The 15,124-nt window shown below is 41.3% G+C and overlaps 1 protein-coding gene across 3 annotated transcripts in view; it reads left to right on the plus strand.

Moving 5' to 3' along the window:
• KIAA1328 (KIAA1328 ortholog) overlaps positions 1 to 11,893 on the plus strand; it is a 180,327-nt gene extending 168,434 nt beyond the window's left edge. For all 3 annotated transcript variants that reach the window (XM_056324509.1, XM_056324510.1, XM_056324511.1), the window contains one exon: positions 8,555 to 11,893. In XM_056324509.1, coding sequence (XP_056180484.1) covers positions 8,555 to 8,768 — 214 coding nt within the window. In that variant the 3' untranslated portion in view covers positions 8,769 to 11,893. The remainder of the gene's footprint in view (positions 1 to 8,554) is intronic.
• The last annotated feature ends 3,231 nt before the right edge of the window (positions 11,894 to 15,124 follow it).

Below are 15,124 nucleotides of genomic sequence, written 5' to 3' on the forward strand. Positions count from 1 at the left end.
GCACTGGCTCTGCTTGGTATGCGAAAGGCCAGGGGCAAACCAGCAGTGCTCAGGCCCTTTCAAGAGCCAAAGGTCTCTGTAGCTCTTTGCTCCTGTTTATCACACTGGGGAGGGAGGGTTGTCCTGTAACGCTGCCAAACATAGCTTATGTTGGTTAGCAAAGGTGTGATGTTGTTACTCATTTCTGCTGCTGCTCTCCAAATGCTCCTGCGCAAAGGCTGTAATCTTTGATGCCACTTTCCACAAGATTTAGTGATAAATTGTCAGTAACCCCACAAAACAAGTCATTGAGTTCGTCGGTGATGTAGATCTTGCAGCAGACAGTGATGTGTTGCAGTGCAGTGTATCACTATGTACATGTGAGAGAAGGACCTGTGGAGCAATGCAGTGGCAGCAAAAAGGCTGTTGTCATCTGAATCTGCACAGACAAGCGTTGTATGAGTGCTGGAGGGAGCTGATCTTCTCTCTGGTTTTGTGTAACCGCACTGAGGGAATATGGTGCTCATTTCTGGGTGATTGCTTACTGGAAAGATATTGTCAAAGACCAGAGGACGGTGGCAAATTCTGTTGCTATGCTAGAGGTATTGATTTATGAGAGAAGATTAACATATATGTGGCCAAGATAAATGTTGACTGATACTGAAGCAGAAGGGAGAAATGTAATACTGTTCAAATACTTGAGGAGTATTTGCACCAAAGAAGGACGCTTACTTCTCAGTACAGTGCCAGATCTTTAGCTACAACTAGCAGCGTGGAGCTGGGAGGAAGAAAATCCTCTTTGTTTACCTCTAGCTGACTATCAGAAACATATTCTTTTTGCAGCACATACCTTTTTCTCCTACCAAACTCTGAAGCAAGAATGCATGGAACGTTTGTGTCACTTGCCATGTTGTCCTGTTCTTCTTCATTGTACGTTATATAATTCCCACTGGACTTTGACTTATCTATTTAAACTGTGTGTTCTTTTGGAGAAAGGATCACTCTTACAAGTGGTAGTAGAGTTGATCCCCTTGATCCAGATGGAGGCCATTTAGGTTATACTGTAGCCTATAAATAAGTAATAATGGTAATGATAGCGTGAGATCTATTTGGCTGTGGAATGGCTTCCCAAGGAGAATAGCGAGAGGCTGATTGTTAGCAATGGATGTAGGAAGCACACTGTAGGGAACAGTTCTCAATCAGCAGGGAGATGGCTGGATGATCTAATAAGTCTTTTCCTTCTCTAGGTTATGATTCTGTGAATACCACCTCAGAGACTTCTCTAAAAGTCTCTGATACTGTAAGCTCTCTATTACGTGGGTGTGGGTTTTACAGCACTCCAGGAGGCTCTTGCTGAGGACACTGTGTAAATATATTCTGTTTTACATTGTGTGATGCATTTTAAATAAAAGGCCCAGGTCTTTTTTTAATTGGTTTGAAGTATTCTGCAGTCTGATCTTTTTCTTTAAGAATTAAGAAACTTTGAGATGCCTTTGGAAAATAGACACCCATTCCAGGCAAGAAATACATCCTAACCTGGAGTTGCTTTAAATACATACATAGCACTGTTAAATTTGCCTCCTCCTGTATCCCACAGTGAAGTGTGTGCTCTGAGTCCCAACCTGCGTGAAAGTAAAATGGGCATCTCAGACTAACTGGCTCAGTTAGTCTGATTCTTCATTTAATCTTGCACATTCTCTTGATGTTTCAGCCTCAAGAATTGCACTTCTCTGTGTTCTTTTTCTGATTTTGTTATCTTGAGAGTCAGTACATGGGAATATTCCCATGGGTGTGTTTTGGTCACTGAAGATGCAGTTCACACATGACAGGCAAGGTCCCCTGTCCTGACTTGTGGCCTTCCAGGGAGTGACTGCAAAGTCAGTGTGTCTTTCTCAGCCTTCATTTTCTGTCTAACCAGTCTCTCATGTTCACTGGCATGTTCATCTGAAGCTTGCTTGACCAAATAGCATGCTGGTTAAAACCTGGATTATACTTACACAGAAGGGAGGGAGAGAAGAAAGAATCTGAGACATCAGCTCAGACCTGTGGATCCTGAACCCAGAAGTCTAGGGACACAAAGAAGAACCAGTGGACATAATGCATTTGGATTTTCAGAGGACCTTTGTCAAGGTTGCACACCAAAGGTTGTTAAAGGAATCAAGTTTCTGCAGGATTGCAGGAAAATCCTTCTATGGATTTACTGCTGATTAAATGATAGCAGGCAAAGGGATTCAATGTTCATTTTTTCGTGGTGCAGAAGAGTAAGCAGTGGGGTCCCCCAGGAACCCACTGGACTGGTTCTTCATCAGTGACCTGGAGTAAGAAGTGAAAAGCAAAAATCTCCTGGGTGACCTGATAAGTTTGTGTATGATACTAAGTCCTTTCAGATAGTCAAATGCCATGTCAGTAGCAACAAACTCCAAAAAGGGATCAAAATTGAGTGGATGAAAATGTGATTTACCTACGGAAGTCATCAACACCATGCCTACATGATACTGATCTCTGAGCAGTTGATGAGGATTTATGAAATTCGAAGCTTCCTAGAGCTTCACAAAAGATTGTGGATGCATGCTGCGTTTTGATTCTGATGTGTGCTTTTGGTCTTTGCCTCTCCAGATGACGTAGTGGAAGCTAGAAAAGGTGTAGAGGGCAATTAATTTGATCAAGGGATGAAGCAGCTACCATAAAAGGAGAGACCAAGAAGCTATGACTTCGGATAGGAAAAGACTGAATAAGAAAATGACCAGGTTTTGCAAAATTGAGAAAGTGGTGTATAAGCTGAATGTGGAACAGTTTTTCATCATATCCCACCATGTGAGAGAGACTAACTGCAGTCAATCCATAAAAAGCACTTGATGGCACTAGCAGGATAACAGATTAGAACAGAAAACAAAAGTATGTCCTTCAGTAACAGTGAACTTCCTGAGCCTGCTGTCACAGGACATTGTATAAGCAGTGGGTTAATAAAGAATCAAGCAAATTTATGGACAACAGGTTGGTATAGGGATGTTGAAAGGATGTTCTCTAGCTTCCCTAATGCAACAATTACGGGTGCAGGAATAAAGACTCTTTAACTGGGGTAGAGTTCTGCCCTTTGTCCATAGAGCCAGGGTTAACTTGGGGGTGGGTGATCAGTCATCACAGCTGTTTTTCCAGATAACCTCAGGTTGTATCACTGGTGTGGTGTCTTCAGGTTTGGGGTTGTTCAGCTGCTGAGGCCACTTCTTATCTGCATCTGTTTTTTCTCTGCTTTTATTTGTTATTTGATCCAATCAAATAAGGATTTGATATTTGCTTTATAGTCACAATAATCTCAGTTTCATTTTCTGTAAAATGGGTCTGTTCGCTACCCCTTGAATGTGTTTTTCGCTGTGTTTAGCATTTGTAAACTGCTCGGAGGCAGGTGGTGTTTTATGAATACAAAATAGTGTTAGGCTTTGTACTTAGGTACAATACTGTACTGTAATTCAAAGGCAATTCATGTAACATTAGTAAATCACTTTGAACTTTATGTTGAAAATATAAGCAGGAGTATAAAAATAAACCTTTTTATTTCCTCTGGTATATACAGTTAAATAAAGTAAGCCTGTACGGCTACTAATCTCCAAAACCGTATTGCCAGTATGCTTTGTTGAAATGCCATCACCTTGCAGAAGAGACATTCTGTGTGTTTTGTACACATTTATGGTTGAAGAATAAATTTTCAGAGACTGTAAATGAAAAGATATCACTGAACATAGTGATCAAATAATATCTGACACTGCTTGTTTAAAGAAATATACATATATCTCACTGCCAGAGTATTTATGACTCTAATAAGTTTAGTTATTTTGCCTCATGGGAAAATTCCTGCTTCTCCAAGTATCAAACTTGTTTGGGGTTCTGCGATTTTTCAGGAAGGAACAAATGATATTATTAGTTAAAGGGGGCTGCACAGTATGAAAATACAATAGTGTAGTCTAAAAATCGAGCAGCATGTAAGAAATGTATTTTACTAGCAATGGGAAATACACAAACATTAAAAATTCAATGACATATCCCAAATGTCTAAATAGATAAACAAACATCACTGTTCAGCCTGTTGATGCAAGGATGCTCTGTGGTTACCTTCAGGAACACCATTCTCTCTTATATCTTGTGCTGTAATGAGCTCTGTACATTACTTTTGCATAATCTGACCATTTTTTAGGTACTGTACATTGTGGGACTGTCTGAACTTTTGATTGCCTAGCAAGTTTTATTAGACAGAATACCAAGTGTTTTTCAGGTGATTTCTCAGCAACCATCCTGGGAATAAGTGGTCTTATTCTCTGTTTCCCAGAGCAAAAGCCACATTTGTGTGTTTGTCATAAAAATGAGAGAACCTTCCTTCCCATTCAGTGTGAAACATGGTACAAAGTAAGATGCACCTGTAGATGTTTATAGAGAGTTGTATTCCTACTGTGCAGGCAGTGAAACAGAAACACCACAGAAGGAAGGATTTGGCTTGGTGCCAGCTTGTGTTTATTTTTATAGTTTCCCTCTTTTAAATGTGAACTTTTAACTAGCTGTTCTGAATTGCAATCCTTTATGGTGTTTCCTGTTACCTTAGTGATGGACTACAAAATTATTTTACATGAAGAGTTTATAAACTCTACTAGATACTTATCTAATTAGGAGCCAATGCTGAAAGTTTCCAATAAAATTTCCAAAAGCACTTTAGTGGCTGAGGAGCCAAATTTCCCGTAACCCATGTTAATTGTACAGAAGAGATTAAGGGAATACTGTTACAGCACTCTGTAGTGGATGATCAGGGTGTATTTAGCCACCCAGGTCACAGTTCTGCGCTGATCCAGTTGTACTGGCTTGATCCTGGTGGTACCTACCTCTCAGACAGTTTGGACATCTCCATGCTGCTCTCTGAGCCGTATTTGGAGTTCTACTACATTAAAAGCAAAGTTTAAACTACTTCATTGAAAGAAGAACTTCAAAGCTTACCTTTGTCTGTTCTCTCTACTCGCATCTCTGTCCTCTTGCACGTGGCCCTGCCTTCCTCATGCTTTATACACTAATTCTTTGTGTTCCCTTTCCTGATGCAATTTTGGTAGACTTTATGATAAGATTACTTTCACCAAGCTTTAGCTGTCTAAATAGTTAGACTTCTAATCCAAGGTTTTTGACTTTACAGATTTTCTTTTCCCATTATGAAACATGCAGACTCTCAAGCTCGTGGAAGTTAGATGAGAAAATGTACATGGGAAAAGTGTCAAAACTAGGCTTAGAAAAGAGATTGTTTTCCAGTCTGTTGCAGCAGTGATCTTGACTTCCCAGCACACTGGCAAGTGTATCAAAAAGGTGAAGACAGACTGAATCGTCACTATCCTTAAAGGGATAGTTGCCCACCTCCTTTTCCTTCTGTTGAAAAGGCAAAACCCATCAACGAAAATGTGTGTAAGCATCTAGCAATGATGGGACATTTGATTGCTTGGTTGAACATCTATACGTGAGGAATTTCTCTATGTGGCTTAATGTACAGTGTGGTACTTCCGCAGAATGTTTGGGAATTTTTCTCCTTGGGAAGCATGGACAATATGAGGGCACCCTTAATTGTTAATTTGTATTAAAAGAGCATTCAGTATTCACCAGGCAAGTTTGCCTGATCAGTTTTCCTGTATGAAATCTCCTGACTTGGGTGCCTGATCCTGCAGCACAGCTTTGACTTTATTGAAGCCATTAAGTGTCATAGTAATAAAGCCTGTTTTTTACTTACGCACTTATTAAAATCATGCAAGGGATACACATCCTGGTTTTACAGAAAGTTGCATTTCAGGATTTGAGAATTTTGATTGTGTCTCTTTAAATATTCAGATACAAATAAATGGTGAGAAAATTGTCTTTGTGAGCTTCAAACCATTCTAGGTCTACTCTGTTGCCTCCAGCCAGATGCTGTCTATGTTGCCTAGACAAACCAGGGCAAACCATTATCATGGGATTAAACACTAAATACCTGCAAGGAGCATTCTTTTTATCAGATGGTGCTCTGTTAGCAGAGTTCATTCACTTTATTGCATATATAACTGCGGTGTCAAATAGACTGATTTACAACACCTGGTCTTTTACATAATCTTTGCTATTTGCTGTGCTTGTAATCTGCCAAATCATTTAGCCTTCCTGATAGCAGAAATGCTGTAAAACTTAGATAAACTTGCAGAAGAAATGAACTCGAAGGTACTGCTGAAATCTAGGGCCTGCACATTTGCTATAAATGCACTGGCTGGTTTGGTTTCCCCCTACCTAATCTGTGATTGAATGTGGCTGCTGGAGAAATTGAAATTTTGTGATAGCACTACAGTCAGAGGAGATAAGCATTTGTATGCTAGACTAGATTAATCTAAAAAAGAAGTTTTAGGTGTGGCTAATGAAACCAGTATATGTGTTAACTGGGTTTCTTTGGGGTTCAAAGCATCTGTGTATATCTATATAGAGTCTAGTCCAAAACTTTCTCTATGTGAAAAGTCTAATATAGCTGTGTGCTAGTTCTCACTATCAGTGCGGCTTATTCTATCATAGGTTAAAGATGTCTTTAAGGAGCCTCAGTTTTTAGAGGGTACTTTCTCAATGCTAATACAAACAACAGACCCCTCTAAAATGGTCTTGCTTGGCTGCCCAAACCCCCTATGTTCTTCCAAAAGTTTTAATTAGGCTAACTGTAAGGCATGACATTTGCATAGGGTTAGCCACTTACATGGTCTAGTTGAAACAAAGCTGTATTATTTTTTATCGTTGTGGCTTTGTTACTTATTTTTGCTGTTAGGGGTGATTTAATCAGACAGATAATAGAAAGACATGTAGGCAAGCTAAAAATGTGAAAAATAAATTTGCAGAATGTGTTTCTGATTGGGTGAAAGGCAAGCTAATACATCCAAAGGAAAGTAAAAAAAAAATCTGTAGGTAGTCAAATATAGGAGAGAGCCCTGCGAGGCAGTAATGTCAAGTCAGACTGTGTTATAAATGATGGTGACTATCCAATTGGAAGAAACAATATAAAATGAAGGAAACGAAAGTGCTGACTGTTCCACGTAGTCATAGCATAACTCCCGTGGCTGGCATTAACATCAGTATTAACCCATCAGTACCTCAGTTAACTCTTTTGCGCGGAGGAAGTATTTCTGTGTCTCAGACTTAACCTGGTTGTGGTCAGGTTTCTGATGACGGTCGGTTCATAGCACTCACTGCTGGAGCTAATGGAGGAGATTTTGCATATTGTCACTAGTTTAGGGAAGGAGGGTTTTTTAGCTGATGTTGCTGCTGCATGATGCTATTGGACAGCACAAGACGTAGTCTACCTCTGGGAGATACATTAGCTGCTGTGAATCTTTCCACCAATAAACCGTTGTGGATATTCGTATGTAAGAATTTTTCATCCCATCTGAGTTCAGGAACCTACCCTAGCTGTCTGACTGACCTAGTTGCTTAGTCTTCCTAGACTCCCACTGTCCTGAAAGGAAAAACAGGGGGTCTTCTTACAGCAGGAAACAGCTTGAGATGTTTCCTCACACTATGCATGAACCCCTTCTGCTTGCAAGAGGCGGCCCCTATGGAAACGGACCAGTTATGCTGATACCTTGGGTTGGGTGCAGTAAATAATGTTCCGTGCGTGTAAGTCATTGAACATGTGAATTATTTCATCAGGCAGGTTGGTGCTAACAACAGGATGGAACAAAGGGGACTTCTGGGTAAAACTCTTGAGTGATATCTCCTAGACTGGAGAACAGCCTCCCTGGGGAAGCAGTGGAAATGGTATTAGTTAAGACATTTAAAATTGGACAGGAGAAAATATATTGTAATGATCAATCCTGTACTGGTATTTAGATCAGGTCTTGTCTTGTGTGAATATTAATAGGAAGTCTCTGTCTGAAGTAACTGCCATTATTCAGTGTGCGTTACTAGCTAGCATGGGCTCGCAACCTCCCCCCACATCCGTACTTACACTTAAAGGACAGCCTGAGTAATGTTTAGCACCTTTGCCTTTTCTCTTGGTGCCTCAAGTGTTGATTTTTGTATTGCCTTGCTTAGATTATATTCCTTCAGTGCTTCCACCAGACAGATTCTATATAGTGCACAGAGATTTACAGGAAGCATGTGTAGTTTCTGGCAATAATAATAAAGTCTCCTGCTGTTTTCGAATCCCTGGGAAACTAAATCAAGTGTAGAGGCCTATTCAAAAAAGTGCAGCATGTGTATAATAAGTCACTTTACCATAACCTGTGTGGGTCTGCCTTGTACCTGTTAAGTGTATTTGACTGTCATATCTGAAGTCTGTTCTCAGTCTCCAGAGTACAACTAAGACATTACACACCTGAAATGGAAAAGCTGACAGAACAGCTTGAAGTAACCTGAGCACCCATGCTTTGCTCACCTCTTCTTCACTACCTCTGTGTTGGTATTCCTCATAGGAACAATACAGCAGAATTTGTTCTGTGGTGGTAGCCCCCATCAGACAAATCTGGGTCTAGTCTGAATTATGACTGGATTAAATTCCTGTGTGATGTTCTGACGGTTAATGGAGCTCCATTTTCTTGGTGTGTTTCTGCAGGTACAAAGCCTGTCTTCTTGACCTGGTTGAAGCTATGAGTCCAATATCTGCCCCAGGACACCTCTGCAGAGAATCTTACGACAGGAACAAAATGCACATGCCTCGTCGTGGGAGCTACAGGCCATCGTCTTGGAGCCAGACCCCACAAAGCTCCAGAAGCAGAGCAGATGAGCTAGAGGAGAGCCAGCTCCTCGAGGATATTTTCTTCATTTGATTCACCTCATTGTTCTACAGCCCTTCTGCAGAATTTTTAGGACCTTTTCATTGCTGATTTGTTTGTCTTATATTTGAGTGGCAACTACCTGTCTTCCTTCTTCTAACACATAACTGATTAGCATCCAGTTTCATTTTGGGTTTAGTAATCATGGTGCAAGAACATTGGTGGGGTTGACCAATCAGACATCGTTAACTTTTTTTCTAATCCTTTCATGTGCCAAGTAATCATTCTAAAATAGAATTTCTAAAATCTACAACATTTTCTAATAGATTGAAGTCAGTTTTTCCAGCCTTTTATCAGAAGTATATCTCATTATTGATTTTTAGCTCTAAAGCAGTTACAAGAGCTGCCTGACATTCAAGAGCCACCACATTCAAAATAGATTATTTTCTAATTAAACAAGCCTGTTTAAAACCTGTCATGTTATAAAGGTACAAGCACTTTAGTATTTTTTTCAGTGACTTTATGATCAACATTCCAATATTTAACATGCTGGGGTTTTAAGGGGTATATTGTAAGCTCAAATATACAGTGTCTAATAACATTAATAGACAATGCTGCAGGTTGATGTACTAGGCATCTGTCTGAAATATTTTCCTCTTTAAATCAGTGCTATTTGACAGAGTTTATGTGCTGGGTAACCTAACCCTGAAATAGCAGAACACAGTCAGACATTGTAATGGTCCAAAACCTGTTTGATGTACTTTTCAAGATGAAATATATTGTAGTGGTAGTATAAGAATGATCTTAAGACATTTTCAGTAACTTGCACTATTTTGATCCTGTATCCAGACTCCACTGTAAATAAGACAAATCAGTAATTATTTCCACGAGCAGCTCACAATGCACATTTCCCTGCTGGCTTTAATTATTCATGCTATATCTATTTCAGTTTATTTAAATGCACTTCCATCTACTGCATGTACTTGGTTATTTAAAGAAATATGCCGAATTGGTAAAAATGACTGCAGATTACAGGATTAATGGTCATTTTCTCCACAATGCAGTGTTCATATTTTATTGTAACAGTAGCCACCGGCATATGTTCCTAGAAATATAAGGCTAAAATACTCATTTTGCACAGTAAAATTGCAGCAAGGGAAAGGTAGAATTGAGCCAGCATGGGCAAGTTCTAGGCCATTTGCTCCCAAACAACACTTTGTGGGCCAGTACAGCTTTTCTGACAGTCTCTTTAGGCAACCCTGGTTATCTTAATGGCAGCGAGTTGCTGTACTGATCCCTGGGGTATCGCTGCTGCCTGCCTTTCACGTGTTCACTCCTCTGCAACGTTTGCTGCTCTGCGAGGAGCTAGCCAGGCTTCGCAGTGAGGCCCGCGGTGCATCTCTGATGAGAGCATCAGTGCAGGATATCAAGCATGTGCCCCGGGCAGCACCACGTTCTTACAGCAGGGAAACAAAAGGAGAATGAAGGGGAAGATGAACCTCAGGTTACTCTGAGCTGCTTCATTCAGGCCCAGTCTTGATCACAAATTAGGTGACACCCTTTCTGTACTCCCTAGCTGAAATTCAACAGCAGCTTGGAGAAGTTTAAAGGAGGGCAGCAGCACTGCTGGACTAGGAAATGACTACTGTGGAAAGGCCCTGCTTGGTCTCTCCTGTTGTTAGTGAAGTGTTGTAGTTCTTTTGAATATGTCTATTTGCTGTTGAATGTCCCTGTTGTTCTTCTCCCTGAGCCTGCAAAGGCACACATTTCTGCTTAAAGCCCCAAAGATACATTCGGTGCCCTGACCCAAGTATAGCAGATGGGGATATAGTTTTTTTCATTCTGCTGAATAGTCTGTTTCTTTAAGAGGGCAGAGAAAGGGAGGGGACAGAAGAGAAAAATGTACAAGGAGCAGTAGGAAATCTGTGGATAACCATGAAGAAATGACCAGCACATAGGTCTCAGGGTTTGGAACTAGTTTATGGTGGTTTTTTAGGGTTTTGTTTGTTTTTGTTAAAGTTTGGTATTTATAAAGAAACATTTCTCTGATTTCAGTCCAATTGCTTCTCTTTTTTTTTCCAGTTTGACTGAAACTTTAATTGCCTTTTCTAATAAATGCTAACTGACCTTTTGAAAGAACAAAAAAATATGTGTATGTATATCTCTTGAAAGGTTCCTTTGTGTACCCAGTTGAGAACATTGTGTGGGAGCATTCTATTCTTTGGTTTCTTTGTGGGTGCTAATATTTCACTGCTTTAGGATTCCTTAGGATGCATTTTGCCCATTAACAATTGTAATTCTGAGGGTGACTTTTGACTTTAATCTGGTTTTGGTAGTAGCTCTTTTTAAAAGAACATTGTCAGGTTTGTGGGCTCTGTGCTTAAGGTGCTGCCCGTCAGCTACATGGGAGGCATACCTTTATGCAGCAAAGATTTCTAGAATTAAGGTGGTTGGAACATCTGATGGGTGAAGACCTACATGTTTTAACTGTGAGATGTGGATGAAGAAACAAAAGCTATTAATTTGGTGGACCCTGTGAAAAGTAATTTTTTGTAATGCTGGCTGTTACTCTAATTATCAGCAGTACATTAGGAATAGTGTTTAGCAGTCAGTGCAAGCGAAGATATTTTGCCATGAGGCACTACAAAGTTGAAGTTATTAAAACATTTATAGCCTTAGAAGAAAAAAAATCAATGATTGTCAAACAAGAAGGGACAAAATCAGTAGCTGGGACTGGGAGGGGAATGTTTTCCATCTGCTAAAACAGTAGAGGAAATGCAAAAATTAAACTAGCAAAAGCAATCACTTGACAGTGTCCTTTTAAGCTCCTATATTAGGAAGCTGCGGTTGGGGAGTTCGTCAAGCCATAGACTGTTTGTCCAGTGTTCCCGTCAATATGCTTCAGCTACACATCGGGCTGTGTTTTACACGAGGCTTTGTGGAGCTGAGGCTCCCACCTATGCCTTCACCTTGTGCTCTTTCCGAGTGGCTCGTACACACACGCTTGATGAGTGCTTGGGTGGTCTTGCGTTTGTGCACCTTGCACGCAGTGGACCTGTAGCAATCACACGCTTTCCACCCCTAGCCTCTCCAGTCACGCTGTTGAATCCTGTCTTGAACATACCTTTATATATGTATGTGAGGTCTTAATCGAATACATTATATGGGGGTTTCATTTATTCTTCCGGACTGTTATTTGACTTAGCTTCTGGTTTGTTTTGTCCAGCTCAGATGTCTGTTCTGCCACTGACAATATGTTCCATATCATCATGTCACACGTATTGTGAATCCCCAGTTTGCTAAGATATATGAGATACTGGTTTAAACCTTCTTTTCTTCGCCAGGGTTTTGCTTGAGAAGGAGTGAGACCTCTTTTGGACCATGAAATGGGGGAGAAGTCTCAGAGTACAAAAGAGAAGAGAAGGGAAGAGCCTGCACCATGCTTTGGGACTAAAAGGTGGAATTAAAGAGTAAAGAACAAAGGATGGAGGTGAAGGCAAGAAAGGACCCAAGGTACAGAACTGTACCAAGGGATGACAGAAAGTATAGGTTGAGTGGAGCTGAGCCAGATGGTAGAGACGAGTTGTTAAAATATAGTAAGCTGATGAAGGAGAAGTTTGTGCTTATATCCTGGAGTAAAAATGTCTTCATGTGCTGGTTCCTGTAAGAGGCATGTGAGTCCCCACTCCGTGTCCAAATCGCAGAGTGTGCCTGCATTTGGGCAGCAACAGATACCTGACAAATAAGGGAAAGAAGGAAACGGCCTAACTTTAGCTGCTCCCCTTTAGAGCAGCTAGGCAGGGAGGCCAGAGCACAAGGAGGGTGATAGGGTAGAACCCGGTATAACCCCGGCATGGGCTGGATTTAATTGCTGGCAAGGGATGACGTTGCAGACATAGATGACAAGAATGTGAGACTGGATATAGCAAGAATCTGGACAAGGGAGAAACAAGCAAAACAAAATTTGCAGTGATCCAATGAGCTGTTGAGGTTTGGTGTTAAGGAAGGAAAGGGCTTAGCTATGCTTGGGAAAGATTGATCCTGAGATATCTAAAAGATATCCCTTGAAAGCACACATGAGCCTGGGGTTAAACTCTAAAAGTTGCAGCAGAGATTTTCTGAAATACAACCTCCAGGCGGTGTTTGAATTTGTACCATCTGAGGGGGGAGAGAGCACAGCCTGGTTAGTTAGAAACCTCCTTTTTCACTGTCACTAAATATATGAAATTGTGTGCTAATTAGTGTATGATTTATAAATTTACATAACTGCATGCTACATAAGACAACACAGAATATTGAATGAGGTGATTTCAACTGGCAGAAGCAGAGAAGGCTGCTCTGACTGGGTGGCTTTCATCTGGAAAATGTCTCTCGCAATCCATACCTGCTCCCTGCCTACTTGATGGCGTTTCTGCTCAGAAGGGCAATAAACATTTTACAATATTGTGGCTCCATGTCGCTGTGAGAGTACAGGCTACCTTGAGCAACTTTGGCATGGTTGTGTAGCAGAGCTTTCCTGTGATCCTTCAGGAGAGCGTTTTGAAGCAGAAGACAGCTAAAAAAGAGCAAGAAACTGGATCTGGTCAGTGTTAGTGCTTAGTGACTCCCACAGCTGTTCACGGGGGATGCTACTGCATCCCAGCTGCAGCAAGAGGAGGGGGATGTGGGGGAACAGGATTTGATTCCCAGCTCTGGGGAAGCCACTTTGCCTCCCTCCGCGCCACGGCTTGGGTTCTGCTGGTGACATGTGTTTACTACCACATCTCAGAGGGACTGTGACTTATGTTAGTGCCTGCAGCAGAAGGCGCTGGACGTACCCACCAATAATTTGTCTGTGAACTGTAAGCTCTAAGAGCAGAAACATATCAGCCAGTCATTCCCATCTAACAGAAACTGAAGCTTTCAGACTTCATATATTTTGAGGCTCGAAGGGGTCGTTTCAGGCATGGAGGAACTAAGTGGGAGAAACTCAGATGTCACTGAGAGGTGAGGCCCTGGCATATGTGAGGTGAGAGATGCCCAGACAGTCCCAGCAGACAAACCAATCCACAAGCTGCAGCGAGAGCCATGAGTTCCTATTTTCCTTAATTCAGGAGTCATTCTGAGTATGCGAAAAAAATTACTTACTCATAGGATTCCATAACCAGTCTTGAGAGCGTATGTTCGTTCTTTCTGGTCTCCTCTCAGCAGAAAGGAGGAAAATGAAAAATTGGAAAAAGTTATCTTTCCTGATTGCTTACTAGCAACTACTTTAAGACCTTGAAATGTGCCTTTGATTAAAGCCATTGTCCAAACACAAAGTGTCGGATGTCATGAGCCTTAAGGACAATGTAGGAACCCCTCTGCTCTGCTAGGCCTGGTAAGGAAGGGAAGAACAAGATGAATTCAGACACAAAAGCTGGTTGTTTCTTAAGCTGGAGTTGACTGTGCAGAAGTTGCATTGAAATTTTAAAAGCACCTTGTCAAAATCTTCCAGTGTTTTATTATCCTTGCTGCTACAAAACTGCCTTATTTTGAGGTTGAGTTTGTCTAACCTTATTTTCCAGCTGCTGGACTTGGTTGTGCCTTCAGAAGCAGGATTGCAAAGTTCCCCTGTCGTCAGACAGTAAGTATCCCAAACACACTGACAAACTCCCCGTTCAGCCTTCTCTTTGATGAGATGGGTTCCTTTATGCCTTGTGTCCTACTGTCTGTTTTCCAGCCCCTGGATGATTTAGGATGTCTGTGTCTGAATTTTCTCTGGTATTTATGTGTCTTGAAGGGTTTACAGTAGAGCAGAATGCCCAGTTCTAGGTGCTGTTGCTGTGAATGCTAGCAGCCTGGCTTCATTCTGCACAGTGTTTCTCTTTTGACACTTTCAGGAACATTCTTTGGAGGTGTTGGGCTGGATACCTGCTCTCATTGCACTTCAGATCATGGCTTTGTTTCTTGGAAGCAGAAAGTCTGTGAGAGAAACGAGGAAACCCTACAAAATTTTGAAGAGTTGTGGAGGAAGAAATCATGTGAAGTAGAAATACCAAGCAGGGAAGAAAAAAAAAAAAAATATCTCAGGATTCAATTTGGGATGGAGCATGAATCTGGGGGTGCAGCATCTGTGAACTCAGCCACCTTGAAAACAATCTGAAAGACACAGGCTTGCCAGGATGGGGGAGACCCATACAGCAGAAACCCTCAGAAGGGACGAGTGAACAAAGCATGAGGTGATGATACCCATTAGCAACAAAAACAGACTTTTGAGCTGCAGGTGAGGAGGCGATGACATCTCCAAATTGCAGAGGAAATGGCTCCTTGTCAGTGGGCCTGGTCCCCCTCTATTTGCACTAGTGCCTTCAGCACAGGGATCTCATTACCAGAGAGTTTACTGGCAGATTGGAAGAATTTCACCGAGCAGTAATAAAAATGATCAGGGA

The sequence above is a fragment of the Falco biarmicus genome, chromosome Z, assembly GCF_023638135.1.
Source record: "Falco biarmicus isolate bFalBia1 chromosome Z, bFalBia1.pri, whole genome shotgun sequence".
NCBI classification, from domain to species: Eukaryota; Metazoa; Chordata; class Aves; order Falconiformes; family Falconidae; genus Falco; species Falco biarmicus.